The sequence below is a fragment of the Marmota monax genome, unplaced genomic scaffold, assembly GCF_021218885.2.
Source record: "Marmota monax isolate L192 unplaced genomic scaffold, Marmota_monax_Labrador192_F-V1.1 WCK01_AAM20220418_F8-fsc00013, whole genome shotgun sequence".
Lineage (NCBI taxonomy): Eukaryota > Metazoa > Chordata > Mammalia > Rodentia > Sciuridae > Marmota > Marmota monax.
The window spans coordinates 3,581,767-3,598,187 of NW_026692202.1; the positions used below are offsets into that span (position 1 = coordinate 3,581,767).

Below are 16,421 nucleotides of genomic sequence, written 5' to 3' on the forward strand. Positions count from 1 at the left end.
TCAGCAAGACCCTGCCTCTAAATAAAATATAAAAAAGGGCTGGGGATGTGGCTCAGTGGGTAAGTGCCCCTGGGTTCAATCCCCTGTACCAAAACAAACAAACAAACAATCAAACAAAACAGAAGATGTTTTAAGTTCTGGGAACAAGGAAATGTTAGATCTTTGGCCTCCTCTCCAGTCCAGGAGCTCAGAACCTCCTCTGCCTACCTGCCTCTTGTCTCCCTCATCAGTCACTGTATACAAAAACCTTTCTATATCATAGGTTTTATTCCATCACCTACTTCTTTAAAAACATTCAGTGACTGTCCACTCTGTTCAGGAGAAAGCCCACACTTTCATAACCCTGAGCAGAATGGCACTGTTCCTCTTTGTAGTCATCCTGCCTCCATGTGCCCGTGCCAACTGTCCACTAACCAAATCTGAATGTTCTCAGTTCCACAAGCACACCACCTGCTTGCCTGTCTCGTTATCTTTGCTCATGGGGTTTTTCCTCTAGAATGTTGCCTCACCCTCTGTGCAATCCAACTCTGATTCACACGGCAGGGTCCAGCCTGGAGGCTTCTTGCATAGCCCAAGTGTACTGACATTCTCTTAAAGCATTCGTTACTGGTAATGCGGATTTCTCATTTGCTGGTCATTTTTCCATGTACATTTCTCCTACATTCCCATTTGTTTTATAATTTCCTTTAGAGCAGGATACACTGCTTAGACTAAAAACATTTCCAGTATGCCTTAAAAACATAAAGAATTAAGTATCAGACAATAGATTATTTGACAACTCTCCCCAAACTCTCCTTGAAGAGCTGACACTTAAAACACTTGAGGTAATTTTTTAATAATTATTCTAAAAATCTAAAAGCTCAGGAATAAATCTTTAAGAAAGGGCCTTTACCTATAATTCATGGTGAGATTCAAAGATAACTGGTTATAGTGTGTTTATTAATCAATTAAGAGAATTAAGAAAATGGGAACAAATAAACTCACTTTTTTGTTTTGTTTTTTAAAAACCTACCTAAGCTTGTCCCAACATTAAAGACAAAAAGAGACAAGAATATAACTAGAGGCTCACACACCACATGTTTAAGTATTTTAAAGTTATGAATCAAGCTCACAAACTATTAAATAATGTTCTAATATTCTGCCTTTTAAAAAAATGCATCTTTGAAATGACCTGAAGCTCAAGTTTACCTTCTCTTCCCTCTCTTGCCTCCATTCTATATGACCAGTGGCCTCCACAATTACCCAGGACATCTCAGCCTGCACATCTGAATGTGTTCCCTGGATAGGGCCTCCCCTTGGCCACCTGTTGGGCCTAGTTATATCTCCTGGCCACAGGGTCTGCCCCCAGAGAGACAAAGAAGAGACTTTAGGATTATACCAGAAACTATGAAACTTCTAGAAGAAAAGTTAGGGCCAATACTCCAGGACATAGACACAGGCAACAACTTTCCCAATAGGAACCCTAAAGCTCAGGAAATAATGCCAAGTGTTAATAAATCACATTAAAAAGCTGCACAGGAAAGGAAACAACAAAGTGTGAAGAGAGAGCCTACAGAATGGGAGAGAATCTTTGCTAACTACTTTTCTGATAGGGGATTAATATCCAGAATATGTAAAGAACTCAAAAAACTTGACACCAAAAAACCAAATAACTGAATTAATTAATGGGCAGATGAACTAAATAGATACTTCTCAAAAGAAGAAATACAAATGGTACAAAAAAATATGGCTATAAAAAGATGTTCAACATCTTACTAAAGTAATTAGGAAAATGCAAATCAAAACTGCATTGAGATTTCATCTCATTCCACTAAGAATCCAAACAACAATAAGTGCTGGAGAAGATGCGGAGAAAAAGGAACACTTTTGCACTCTTGGGATTGTAAATTAATACAACCACTATGGAAATGAGCATGGAGATTCTTCCAAAGACTAGGACTGGAACCACTATATGACCCAGCTATAAATTTGTCATATGATACTGATACATACATACTCATGCTTATGGCAGCATGAGTCACAATATTCAAACTGTGGAACCAATCTAGGTGTCCAACAATAGATGATAGATAAAGAAAATGTTTATATATAACATTTATATATATATTATAAAATTCATATATATATATATATGAATTTTATTTAGCCCTAAAGAAGAAATAAACTATGTCGTTTGCAGGAAAATGGGTGGGACTTGAGAACATTATGTTAAGTGAAATAAGCCAAACTCAGAATATCATGGGTAGTATGTTTTCTCTTATACATGGAAGCTAAAGAGGAAAAAGGAAAATAAAGTGTGTGTTGGGGGGTAGATCTCATGAAAATTGAAGGGAGACCATAGAGTATAGGAAAGGGATGGAGGAGGAGGGGGTAACCACTGGGGAACAATATTGGCCAAATTACATTGTTATATCATGTACATATATGAGTGTGTAGCAATGAATCCCAACATTATAACTATAAAGCACCAATAAAAAATGTGGAAAACATCTGACAACACAAAAAATCTGACAACTCAGACTTAGGTGACATTTTCAAGAAGCTCAGCTCAGATAGCTTCCCACCCCAAATGAGAAATCATGTGATGTTCTTCCCCTCTATTTATCCCTGCTATCCCACCCTCCTCCCAACATGTCCATCTCCTCCAGTTCCCAACCATGCCAAGCAGAGAGCAGTCTCTTTTCACATAGAAAACCACAAAGATCAGGCTGAAGTTCTGCAAGCACAACATGTCTTTGGATTATTTCCATTTGGTTATCTTCAGTGGTAATAAATATTGGCTCAATGGTCCAGGAAACCCAAGTTCAGGCTGAGAGTCAGGAATTCCAGAACTCATTATTGAGCCCAGCAACATAGTGCTTAGAGTCTAAGCACTAACACCTTTGCTTTTCCTGATTTGCAAACCAGGGATAATGATACCCAACTCAGGGGCTGGAGTATGGGTTAATTAATGATTGTATGGTGCTAAGTATAAGGAGGCTTCGTGGCACAGGCAGGTAACATGCCTTGTAGGAGTGATACATATTAATAATACTGTATTAGACCCCAGCACAGCTATGTCAATCACTCTGAGGAATGTGGTCTAAGCAGAACTCCTTTATTTCATTTTATGATTATATACTAGCTTTTAGGTTCCTGCTCTAAATTCATCTTTATAACAATACAGAAATTGTTTATTTATGTTTCTCCATGAGTTCTGTAAAGGAAGGGCAGGCTGTGAGTTATTTTGAATTCTGGGTGTGTCACAGTGTTGCTTTTACCAAATTGTTTATTGGACAGACTGGAGAGGAGAGGACTGCACCCACGCCTTGGGCCTAAGGGGAAGAGAGAAGCAAGAAGCTCCCTTGTGCCCGAGGAAAAGTCAGAACTTGGCCTGGCTGCCTGAGTGTTCAGCGGAGGGGCCCTAATCCCCATACCCTCACCCCAACACAGGTGACAGCTTACTGTCTCTACATCACCAGACTTTGTAGACCTTGGTGCAGAATTGCCAAAACTGTTCTTTACAAAACTGCCTTCTAACAAAAAAATACTGACTTTCTGCTATATAAGATAGCTACAAGGAAAGTCTTTTTTTTTTTCTTTTAATTCTATCAACTGGAGCAGTGAATGAAAAAATTGTACTATAGCAGAACAAGAAAACTTTAGGACTTGACTTTTAAGAGACCTCGAAGGATTAGTTAATCCTGACAGTTACAAAACTAGAAAAGAGAAGCAACTGTCCCCTACTTACTGTGTCAAATTCAAATTAATACATTAGTCCAGTGCAGTGGCTCATGCCTGCCATCCTCAGCAGGAGGAATGCAAGTTTGCAGCCAGCCTCAGCAACTTAGCGAGACCCTGTCTTGAAATAAAATGAAAAGGACTGGGGATGTGGCTTGGTAGTAAAGTGCCCCTGGGTTCAATGCCCAGTAGGAAACGAGGGAAGGAAGGAAGGAAGGGAGGGAGGGAAGGAAGAAAGAAAGAAATCAAACCAAATTTTAAAAATTGAACTCGAGGGCTGGGGCTGGGGCTCAGTGGCAGAGCGCTTGCCTAGCATGAGTGAGGCACTGGGTTCGATCCTTGGCACCACATAAAAATAAACAAATTTAAAAAAGGCATCTGTCCATCTACAACTACAAAAAAATAAAATAAAATAAACTGAACTCACATGCCTGAGTATTAAGAAGTTTTTGAGAAATAAAATAATTAAGGATATGAAGTTGAAAGCATAAGATACAGAGAAAACACTTATTCATTCACTCCATAAACATTTATAAGCACCTAGTACATGCCAGACATTGTGCTAGGAAGAGAGATATAGCAGGGAACAAAGGAGACAAAAATCTCTGCTTCGTGGAGTTGATGTCTTAGGAGAGGAAACTGATAATAAACAAGCAAACAAGCCAGCAGGGAAACAGGATGTAATGATATGTGCTGTGCAGGTAACTCATATAGGTGGAGGTGATAGTGTCTGAGTGACCTTTCTGCAGAGGTGACATTTAGGCTAAGATGTGAAGGACCAGCAGGAATCCTTCCTCTGAGGACCTGGGCAAGTGTATTCTAGGCCCCACAAACGGGTCGTGCTACATTCCTGAGGCAGGGAAGAGCTCAAGCAATTGCTTCAGGGGGGTGGTGAGCAGTGGGAGATGGGGCAGTGAGTCAGGGAGGGGCATGGTCCATTCACAAAGGTCCTGTAAACCCATGTTGCAGCCCTTTTTCAGATTTTATTTAGAGATAGGGTGTCACTGAGTTGCTTAGGGCCTCGCTACATTGCTGAGGCTGGCTTTGAAGTCACCATCTTCCTGCCTCAGCCCCCTGAGCAGCTGGGATTACAGGCGTGCACCACAGCTCAGACTGGAGATTTCTAAGAGTGGTGGGGAGCCCTTGGGAGAGTTATAAGCAGAAGAATAATAGGATCTGATTCATGTAGGAAAAGATGATTCTGGCCTCTCTATATAAAAAACTGTAGGGAGGAAAAGGACAAAAAGAAAAGGGGCAGAGAGAATGAATCTGGCCAAATTATATTGTTACACTGTGTGTATGTTTGACTATGTAACAACGAGGAGTCCCAACATGATACACAACTGTAGTACACCAATAAAAAATATGGGGAAAACAATAGTGGGGAGCAGAGAAACCAGCTAGGGGACTATCACAGTTAGTAGTTATGTCTTTGTCCTGGGATCAGTATTGCCGCAGTCTGGCTGGGCACAAATCACGAGCCACTCAAGGGGAACAAACTTTATTTCTGAACTCCACCAGCACACTCCACACACGCTCCCCGGGAACTCTCCCTAACGCCACCCACACAGCTCCTCCAAGAAACACCAACCGGAAATCCCTCCTCCAGCACTTCCCCAACCAATGCAAACTCTCCAGGAATCCCAGCAAGAACTCCAAAGTAGCGGGCTGAGGCAGACAGTAAAGGTCTAATATACAATTGAATCAATCCAACATCATCTTAATGGCTTGCCTCTCAACCAATACTATTGGCAAAATGCCAGGGGCCATTCCGACTTGCTGTGGCTCTCAGCAAGTATTTGCTCATTCTTGGGAAAACTAATGACAAATGATCATTTTGTATTATTTCATATGTCATTGGGAGAATAAAAAGACATAATTTTTTTAAAGGACATTCCAGAACATGTTGAATAAGTAGTCATAGCCAAACATTACTTTGCACAATCGGATTATAGATTTGTGGCATTTAGTTCTTCCTGGGCCTTTTGACAGTCAAAGTTACCTGTTGATTTCCTTCCATACTTGTGTTAATGGTTGTTCCAAAACCACAATCTTCTCAATCACAAATCCCCCAGACCTATTTTTTTTTTTTTTTGCGGGGGAGGAGTATACCAGGCATTGAACCCAGGGGCACTTAACCACTTAGCCACAGCCCCATCCTTTCTATGCTTGATTTTGAGCAGGGCCTCGCTAAGTTGCTGAGGCTGGCTTTGAACTTGTGATCTCCTACTTCAGCCTCCCAAGTAGCTGGGATTACAGACACGTGTCACTGTGCCAGGCTCTAGACCCAATTTGGGGGAGTCACTATCTCTCTCTCCATAAATAACGTGACTCTGCAGCATGAATTTCTTCTTGTGCCAACTTCACATTCTGAACTTCCTCTTAGTGTAGCAAGAAGTATTCTCTCCAAAATGTTTACCTATCTGTGCTCAAGATCCTCTTCTCAACCAATGTGCACCTTCCAAATTATTCCCTCATTCTGAAGTGTTTTTAGTACAGTCCCATCTCCTTTTTTGCTCCTTTCTGCTTCTACAACTGCCTAATTTTTTAACAAGTCACCCTTCCCTTCCCTTTGGCAGCTGCTAGCCTTCTCCTCCTAGGCTTTGCCTCTCCTTGGACTTGTAAATAAATTTGGGGCTCCCTCTCCAGTTGTACTGCCCACCTGCCTATCCTTCAAGAACTGTATAAATTCAGCAATGTTTTTCTTCTTGCCAAATCCAATATCCCTTTCACCTATTTCTTGAATTTCCTCATCTGTGTTTTGTTTTCTACTTGTGTGAATATTATTTTTCTCTTCTTAGGTTCCATCATTCATTATAAGTCTCTCATCATTTATTCAACACTTAATAGACAACTTCCAGTTCTTCAGGATTCTGTAAGATCCCTCACTGCCATTCTTTCTTTACCTGTCCACAATCTCTTATGAAGAGCTCCATGAAACCACAAGTATTTTTTTTTAATCTTCAGATTTTAGAAAGACAGTGTCTACTTATAGCATTACACACTGATTTTGTGGTGGCAAAATGTAGCTCTTCACTCTAAGTGGAATAATTAAAGACAACAAATTGCCTCTTATCAGTGCAGGTCAGATTTTGTAGCCAAATTTTAGTACCCTCCTCCCCCATATTGATGATTGAACTCAGGGATGCTCTACCATTGAGCTACATCCCCAGCCACTACCTCCCCTTAAACAAACAAACAAAAAAAAATCAACAGGATTTCACTAGGTGTCCAAGGTTGGCCTTGAACTTGCCCAAGCTGGCCTCTAACTGAACTTGCAATCTTCCTGCTTCTGCCTCCTGAGTCGCTGGGATTATTAGGCATGTACCACAATGCCCAGCTGCCAAATAAGTTTTGATGTTAATTTGCCCCAAACAAAAACCTATGAAAATCTTCAGCTCCTAATTTGTTCTGCTGATATTCCAAATCTATTTCTCTGTCCTGCTCTCTTGTCTCTCTGTGTGTACTCTGTCATTCTAAAACTTTCTAGCTAGTTTTCAAGTCATTGCTTCAACGCCAACATTTTCTAAAACAAGCATACATATAAACAAACAAACAAAAAACTAGATATCCTTCTGAAAGCAGTTTCCTTTCTGAAGAATTTCATTGGTTACCCTTCAAAAGTAAAATCTTTTCGGGGTGGAGGGCAGTACCAGGGATTGAATTCAGGGGCATTTAAGCACTGAGCCATACCCCCAGCCCTTTAAAAAAATATATTTATTTAGAGACAGAATCTTGTTGAGTTGCTAAGTTGCCAAGGCTGGCTTTGAACTCACAATCCTTCTGCCTCAGCCTCCTGAACTGCTAGGATTACAGGCGTGGACCACAGTGCCTGGCCAGAAGTAAAAATCTTAATATCTTTTGGTTCCATTCATTTTTGCTTGCATAATGCATGTGATCTATCATCCAATCTCTTGGCTTCATTCCATCCAACAAACTCTGACTCAATCCAAGCTTGTATTGCTTAATCAGCCACCAGCACAGTTTCTGGAATTCTGTCCCCATCTGTTTTCAAATTTATTTTCCTATATTCAATCCTTCCATCATGTCAGGAAGACCAATACCACTGTCTCCGAAATATTTCATTTATTTTGAAATACCTTTTTTTGCTCGAGACTTTATAACAACTTTTCTGCCTGAATTTAATGACTGGCCCCCACCCAAGGCTCCTGAAAAAAAAAAAATTTTACTTCCTAAGCTTCCTTCCTAAACCTTTCTCTCCAGCCAAACACATTCTTCTTAAGTTACTTTATCCTTTCATGTGTTCAAGTGACACCTTGATCCTGATACCTTTCCTAAGTGTAAGATAAAACAATGTAGTATTAAATGCTACTGATATATTGCATCTTATTTTGTTGGTAATTTATGTAACTGAATTAGCCAGTGTAGTTCCAGCAAGCACCTTCATTCTTTCCCATTTCTGCTGAAGGAAGAAACTCCCAAGGTATCTCATTAACAAGTAAGAAATGAATAAATAAATAGGACATCTACTGAATAAGGAACAAAGGATAAGCCATTGGCAGAATGTTAGCATTAAAATTGCAGAAGCACTAGGGATTTCTGGTGTTTTGAATGAATGCTGAGCACACAGATATCTAAATCCCTTCCTTTATTTTATGTACTTGACATTCTTGCACTTCTTTCATTTTCTCCTGTAATCCCCTCAGTAATTCTTTCACTGCTATTTATGCTATAAAAATACATATGACTCCATTTAGTTCTTCAGGTGAGAGTCAATGAATATTTACTCACAATCTTGAAAACATTTGCTATTTCAAATATCGTTTTTTAAAAAGATGAAGCTAGAGAAGACAACGCATTGCAAGATCAGCTAACAAGAGAGAAAGCTCAACATATGAACTTATTCAACAACTCCCTGTCCCGGAAATTCCTGCTTGGATGTCACTCTATTCCATGACTTTACAAATGGCTAGAAGGCAGTTATAAATGTAGATATTTAAGATTGCTAATGTACAGATAAAAATAAAAATGCAAAACAATTCATTAAATTTAAGAGTGATTCTATAAACTAAAGGAAAGAAAAATCCAACAGACATAGCTAGGTCACCTGTAAAGAATATGTACAAAATACAACAGATAAGTTGGACAGGTTAAAAAAAATAGAGCAAAAAAAGAACTGTATGGGGAAATGATATAAATTACAAGTTAGTGATAATCAACAATGTGATAAATTTCTATTTATTTATTTGGTGGTGGTACTAGGGCTTGAACCCAGGGCCTCACACATATTAGGTAAATGCTCTACCACTGAGCTACAACTTCAGCCCTTAAGATTTCTTTTAAAAGGCAATATAAAATGAGATGAGTTAGTAAAACTATTCCATAAGAAAATAAGAGGTAGAAGAATATTATTCATTATAATAAGCTAGTACAGTTGTTTTTAATTTTTTTCAGTACTACAATTTTTTATTCAATAAAAATCTAAAGATTTCAGTCACATGTCAAAAACTGATATGATCAAGCATCTCTTATCCTGGAAGACATGATGTGAAGCTCACAGGCTCAAGCTCCTCTCCTATCCAGCTCCCTCTTTCCTCTTGCTGCAATCTCTGATGCACCTGCCCTGGAGGCCAAGGGCTCCACGGGGGACTGTCTACTCTAACTCCCATCCTCTAATTTCCAGATACAAAAGCTGATGCCTAGAATGGACAAATGACATAAAACAACACAAATGGTCTACAGAAGAGCCAAAATCAGAGCTCTGATCATTAGCTATGTTCAGTGCTTTATAATTCATTTTTTTCAGTCTTTGTAATAACCTGGATTGAGTGTCTTTTATATGCCAGGAACTGTGTTAGGTGTGATAAGACACATGTTCCCTGCTCTGAAGAAGCTAACTGACTAGGAGAGCTGTAATTTCTAAATAACAATATGGAGAAATTACTTGGGATATTATAAAATTCCATGAGAAAATGGAAGATATCAGACAATACCAAATGGGAACTCAGGAAAACTCTTGAAATAGGATATTAAATTAGAATTTCAAAGATAAATAAATGTTAGGACTAGTACAGTTTAAAAATAAAATAGAGGCTGGGTGTGGTAGCACACACACCTGTAATTCCAGCTGCTCGAGAGGTTGAAGCACGAAGATTGTAAGGTTGAGGCCAGCCTGACCGACTTAGCAAGACCCTTCCTCAAAATAAAAAATAAAAAAAGGGTTGATATGCAGCTCCATGGTAGAGTACCCTGGGTTCAATCTGTAAGACCACACACATTTCAAAAAACAGAAGGGAAGAAAGCCAAAGAAGGTTTTTTGGTTTTTTTGGTTTTTTAAAAAAAACAAACATTAAAAAAAATTTTATAATATATTATTATTATGTGAAATATCTGAAAAAAAAACTTTTGAATTAACATATACAAACTGGTGAAGCATTACCTAACTCCCTAAACTTCTGGAAGTTAACACTTGGAAGAAGTATTCTGATATTCTTTTCAGTTATTTTGGGCAAAGTTGAGGAGAGAATCCAATGGCACTCATTTGAATAGCATCATCATTAATAGGGAGATGTTTTAAATCAAAAGTTCTAAAATTCTAGCATCAATGTCAAAACAGTCCCTACTTCTCTAACTTTCTTTTCTTTTCTTCCTTTTTTTTTGAGGGGGGGCTGCTGGTCAAACCCAGGGGCTTGCACACACACTAAGCAAACACTCTACCACAGAGTTATAGTCCCAGCCCTCTCTTACTTTTTAAGTTGGGCAATCTTTGTTTTAAGATTCTAATAAAGCAAAATCAAAGAGTAGAAATGTTCCTCATTATTTAGGGTTCCTATTTGGATCATCTTGGTGGACAGCATAATAACTTTCATGTTTCTAAGATCTTTATTCAAAGGCAAGCAGGGCATTAGGTTAGAGAGGTCTGATGTGTACCAAATCATGCAGGTGGCCTTGGAATTACTCCTGTTGGTTTCATTTGTTATAAGCACAGACAGACATTTCTCATGATCACAAGTTGTCACAAAGGCTCTAAGCATTTACGTTAGAGTTATTGGTATGTCCTCTAATCACAAATTTTACTTCCTCCCCAGTTCTTCTGGATATTTTCTTCTATTTTGCTGGTTGAAAATCATTAAAAATATCCCCTGGTGGCTGATAATTAACCAATAATTAGAAAAGGACATGAATATTGACATTTGGGCTTCTCTGTACATGGTATTTGACTAAAGCTTCTAAAAAAGAGAGTCATCAGGCACATAGGCAGAGGGAAATCAAACCAAGAAGAAATGATGGTCAAATCAATAGTCATGAGAATAAACAGAATAGTTAAAATACTAAATCCCTTGAATACAAGAAACAACTAAAAGGGTCTAAATGATGCAGTCAACAAACTGTCAACACCAAATGCTTTATTCCACCTTCAACTGTCACTTCCCCATTTAGATAATTTTCAAAAGTGTGTTTATATATATGTGCCTAAACACACGCAAGAACATGCAAACATATATGCATTTTGAATCAATTATCTTTTTGACCAAATTATGGGTTAGATTCTAATCAGTACCCTGAGAAGAAAAAATAAATAAAAAGAATAGATGAGAAGTTTACAGGGATGCTTTTTCCTGAGAGCACATTACAAACAAGGCTGACACACATTCTACACATTCCATCCAATAGTTTCAAAGATATTGTGTGCAGGACAAAGCAAATATACAGTATTACAGGTAAAGAGAGGGATGAACAGGCATCAAAGGTGTGTTCAGGCTGGTGGTGATGGACACCTCATATTATGCAGAGTGGCACGGAGATTTAACACTAAAACAACACACTGGTTTTACAAACAGAGTCTAGGATAATGAGAAACCATCAGGATGAAGAACTTGGTTCACCTCTCAACCTTAGGACCTGTCAAATCTGGTATATGAAAGGTAATTCTGAGCTGTTGATTGGGAATTTGAAAGTAATCATTCTCTTCTCAAGGCATCTTTTTTTTAAAAAAAATATTTATATATTTATGCATCTTTAGTTTTAGGTGGACACATTATTTTGTTTTTATATGGTGCTGAGGATCGAACCCAGTGCCTCATGCATGCTAGGCGAGCACTCTACCACTGAGCCATAACCCCAGCCCCTCAAGGCATCTTTATGTGATTTATTATCATCTAATCCATTGCCAAAGTTGGTATACTGCAAATAAGCCTAGGCCAAAGGAAAGCGGCTTTTGAGAGAAGTTTGATTGTTTTCCTAACACTGGAAGTTCCAAGAAGCCTTATCTAGAGAGGGCTAAATTGTGGAGAACAGTAACCAGCAGGAACTGTATTATCTGACATTTACTGTTGATTAAATGCTAAACAATGGTGGGGGGTGTTTAATGAGGGAGGAAAGAGCTAAATGAATATACTATTAGACAGTGGTCAGGATACTCTCAAGTATCTGATACTGAAATAGTCAATACGTTATCTATAATAGTAATAGACACTCATCCACAATCATATTCAACATTATTACAGAGGTATTGGAAAGATATCAATGACTCAGAGGATTTTCTCAGCAATGACTTACCTCAAGATCCCGGTCATAGTACCTGTTTCTGGAATTTTCGTATCTATTCCGGGTGTCAGCACACCTACGCCGAGAGTCAAGGCTCCTGCTGCGATTGTTGGCACACCCATTACACCTGCCACAGCCACAGCCACAGCAGTTTCGACCCCCCATTGAGGTGCTGGATTGGATCAGCCTTCAGATTCTCTCCAAAAGAGAATAGTAAGTCTTGTAGAAGGCAAGTAGTATCCCCAGCTACATAAGCAGCCAGAATAGCCTTCCAATAGTCCCAAATGGGCACAGCCAGGGACCTTTGTTCTTGACAAAAGAAGGAACCCTCAACAAGGGATTTCTGATCAAAATAAATATTCTATTATAATTAGGAAAGACCCTCATCAATTCAAAAGAAGACAAACCCTGACTTTTTCATCTCTCCAGCCAAAATGATGCAAAGAGCCTCTCCTGATGGACTCAGGAAAGCAAATGAGCATCACTGGCTAGTGACTCCTCTTTATTATGGGGATGATGTCACTAGAGCTTTAATTTTCTCCTGGATTGCATGAGCTAGTAGGAATTCAGCTTGAAATTTAAGGATGTCAGAGAACAATAACACTAATTACCACTTACATAAAGCTTTGAATTTGCCCTGTGGTTTAGAATCATTAGCGATTCCTTACAACAAATAGGCATGCTGGTCACCACCTAGGTGTTCCTGGAGGAGAGGGACCTGTCTCCACTGGAGCTGGACACACGATCCTAATTTAATTATTTTCAATCCCTGATGGTTTAAGTCTAAGAAAGTTGTGGATAATTTTAGTTTTATATGCAAGAAATTAATTTGAATATAAAGGAAGTGAAACTAGGGTGAGTAAGGAGGAGACTTTCAGTTTTTTTTCTGAGACCTTCATTTACTCCCTCTGAGTAGAGTGACCATAATATTAAGTCAAAGTTCTATTCGTGCTCCCTCTCTCCTCTGATACCCCTTTTAGAGTAAAGGCAGAAAAGCATTCTCAGTATTCGGCATCTCTCTCTCTCTCACACTTAACCTCTTGTCTCCCATACATACACAACAAATTTAAAGGTGATTGAATAACAGAGTTAAGGTGAATCAGGAGACAAGAAGAATACAAAGAAGATGAAATAGGCCAGGTGCGGTGGTGCACGACTGTAATCCCAGCAGTACAGGAGGCTGAGACAGGAAGATCGAGAGTTCAAAGCTAGCCTCAGCAAAAACACAGCACTAAGCAACTCAGTGAGACCCTGTCTCTAAATAAAATACAAAATAGGGCTGGGAATGTGGCTCAGTGTTCAAATGCCCCTGAGTTCAAGCCCTAGTAACCCCCCACCCCCCAAAAAAGATGAAATAATCCATATGAAAACAGAACTTTTATCCACTCTAAATACCAAGGATTATACCTTATCAGAATACCTTCAGCAATACAAGCCAAAGTAAAAACCCACAGACTAGAAAGATAATTCACACACACACACACAGACACACACACACACACACATAGCCAATAAGCATAAAAAAGAGCTCGACCTCATTTTTAAAAGAAGAACTGCAAATTTAAATAATGGGGTGCCAACAGATTGGCACAATAAAAAGGCGGACTACAGATAGCATTCATGAAGTGACAGGAGAGTAGGTTCAGTCATTCACCGTTGGGATCCTTAAGCCGATAAAACCTTTTTTATGAACAATTTGATAATATCTACAACATTCTAAAATATGCATACTTTTAATTCAGCAATTCCACTTTTAGGGAATTCAGTCCACAGAAATAAATGATCTAAAAAACATAGAGACAGTGTTATGAAAGGAAAAAAAGTAGAAACAACTTATATGTGTATAATTAAAGACTAGAAAACAATGATAGTGTATCTATCATATTATATATATATATGGGATACTATTTTAGCAATTGAATAAAGGCATAATTATGATACTAAATAGAACTGATGGTCACAAAGATTTTCTTTTCCTTCTTTTTTATTTTTTTTTGGGGGGTAAAGGGTAATGGGGATCAAACCCAGGGGTGCCTAACCACTTTGCCACATACCCACCCTTTTTCACTTTTTATTTTGAGACAGGGTCTCACTAAGTTGCCTAGGGCCTCACTAAGTTTCTAAGGCTGGCCTTATGAATATATGATCCTCCTGTTTCAGCCTCCCAAGTCGCTGGGACTACAGGTGTGTGTCACTGCGTCTGGATAAATATTTTTTTATGTTGGAGAATTGTATATAGTGTATGATCCTTTCTGGTTTAAAACCAAAATGAAACAACAACAACAAAAACCCACAAATGGACTGTTTCTGCTTATATAGATGCATATGCATAAAGCACTAAAGGGTAGATACAAACTAGTTACCTCTCAGACTGAGGAGAGATTTAAGTCTTTATTTTGTATCTTTCAATACAGTTGGACATTTTTTTTGCAGCAAATATAATAATTAGAAGAAAAACAATCACAGACAAAGACTTCTAGTTTGAGTTAGCACAGGAAATGGGCTAGCTGATATATGTTTATATTCTTATTTATACATATGTAAATAATCAGCACCCATAATCACTACTTCAAAGGAAGACAACATGTGGACTTGAGAAGGAAGGAAAATCAAATCAATCCCTGAAATCTCCTTTTCATCCTGGTGACCTTCAAGTGGAAAGTATCACTGGTCGATACAGATAACCTGGATTTTTCCAAAGCCTGCTGTACATAGGCTATCGATCTTTTTTTTCCTCACAAGATCAGATAGTTAGCCTTTGAGAAAAACAACTTGGATACCAAATCCTACTGTTTATAATGCTCATACTCAGTTTACCAAAGCAATATCCTCCAGCATACACGATGCTCAACCGCAACACTTCCTATGTATGGAAAGGCAGCTCTGCTGCAGCGATGTCAGGCTTTTTCAGAGACAAAGAAGTGCTCCCTGTTTTCACCTGGATCTTGGCAATCCCACAGAAAAGTGCTGGAGGAGAAGGGTGTGTCGCAAACTGCCCCATTCTTTTTCTGGGGCCCACGCACTGCTTATTTATGTACACATGTGTTTGTTGAGATTTTTTGCTCTACCTGTGAAAACCTAAACAAAAATAATATTCACACTGGAGCTGAAATGGTGCCCATTGTTTTCTTCTAAAAACAAACAGACAAAAAAAAAAACAAAACCTGAACAGATGTATCTCATTCATGCAAAATTTATAAATCATGTTCTTATCTATAAATGCCATCTGACCCTGGGACCTCCTAATCTAGTAAGAGTCTAGCAGGAAGAGAGACATAAATAATAATAATAAATGCTGAGTTCCAGGCACCCTCAAGGTAACTGGCATGGTATTGGGGGAAGAACAATTTTGGGGGGCAGAGATCACAAAGAAAAAAACTATCTGGACAAGATCTTAAAGGATGAGTAGAAGTCTGCAAGAATGCAAAAAGTAGAAGGAAGTTTTTTAATTTTATTTTGAGACAGGGTCTTGCTAAGTTGCTAAGGCTGGCCTGAAACTTGCAATCCTTCTGCCTCAGCCTCCCAAGTTGCTGGGATTCCAGGTGTGCACCACCACACCTGACACGTAGAAAAATAAAGTGGAAGGACTTTTTAAGGAATGGGAAGAATCTGTGTAAAGGCAATAGAACTGACTATTAAGAAAACGGGAACAAAAATAGCCCTTCTAAACAAGCAATCAGGACTATTACAGTTTACAACAAATCAGAGTATCGTAAAAAACTATGCATGCATACCTCAATCATTTTTTTTAAGATTGATGTGATTTTTTATACCTTTATTTTATTTATTTATTTTTATGTGGTGCTGAGGATCAAACCCAGCGCCTCACACGTGCTAGGTGAGCACTCTACCACTGAGCCACAGCCTCAGTCCCTACCTCAACCATTTCAATTTAACTTTAATCACAATATGGCTCAAATTGCTTCTCCGTCTTCAAAAATGTTTTGAATAGGCAATACTTTGAGAGAGCTCAAAAATGAAAATCTGAAAAAGTCCACAGTAAAAAGCTTGTATCTCCGATTCATGTCCTCTACACCATCACAGACATTAGGTTACTAGTTCTTTGTTGTTGTTGTTTAAGTTGTAAATGGACACTATACCTTTATTTTGCTTATTTATTTTTATGTGGTGCTGAGGATCGAATCCAGTGCCTCACTCATGTGAGGCAAGCGCTCTACTACTGGGCCACAACC

At 38.7% G+C, this 16,421-nt stretch overlaps 1 protein-coding gene across 2 annotated transcripts in view; it reads right to left on the bottom strand.

Annotated features, from left to right (window-relative positions):
• The window catches only part of Crybg1 (crystallin beta-gamma domain containing 1), a 196,893-nt gene that overhangs the window by 79,764 nt on the left and 100,708 nt on the right, over positions 1 to 16,421 (bottom strand). The window contains exon 1 of one of the 2 annotated variants that reach the window (XM_058575313.1): positions 12,241 to 12,555. The exons of the other annotated variant lie outside the window; for it this stretch is intronic. Coding sequence (XP_058431296.1) covers positions 12,241 to 12,393 — 153 coding nt within the window. The 5' untranslated portion in view covers positions 12,394 to 12,555. Of the gene's footprint in view, positions 1 to 12,240; positions 12,556 to 16,421 lie in introns of those variants that run through there. 2 annotated transcript variants of the gene reach the window in all.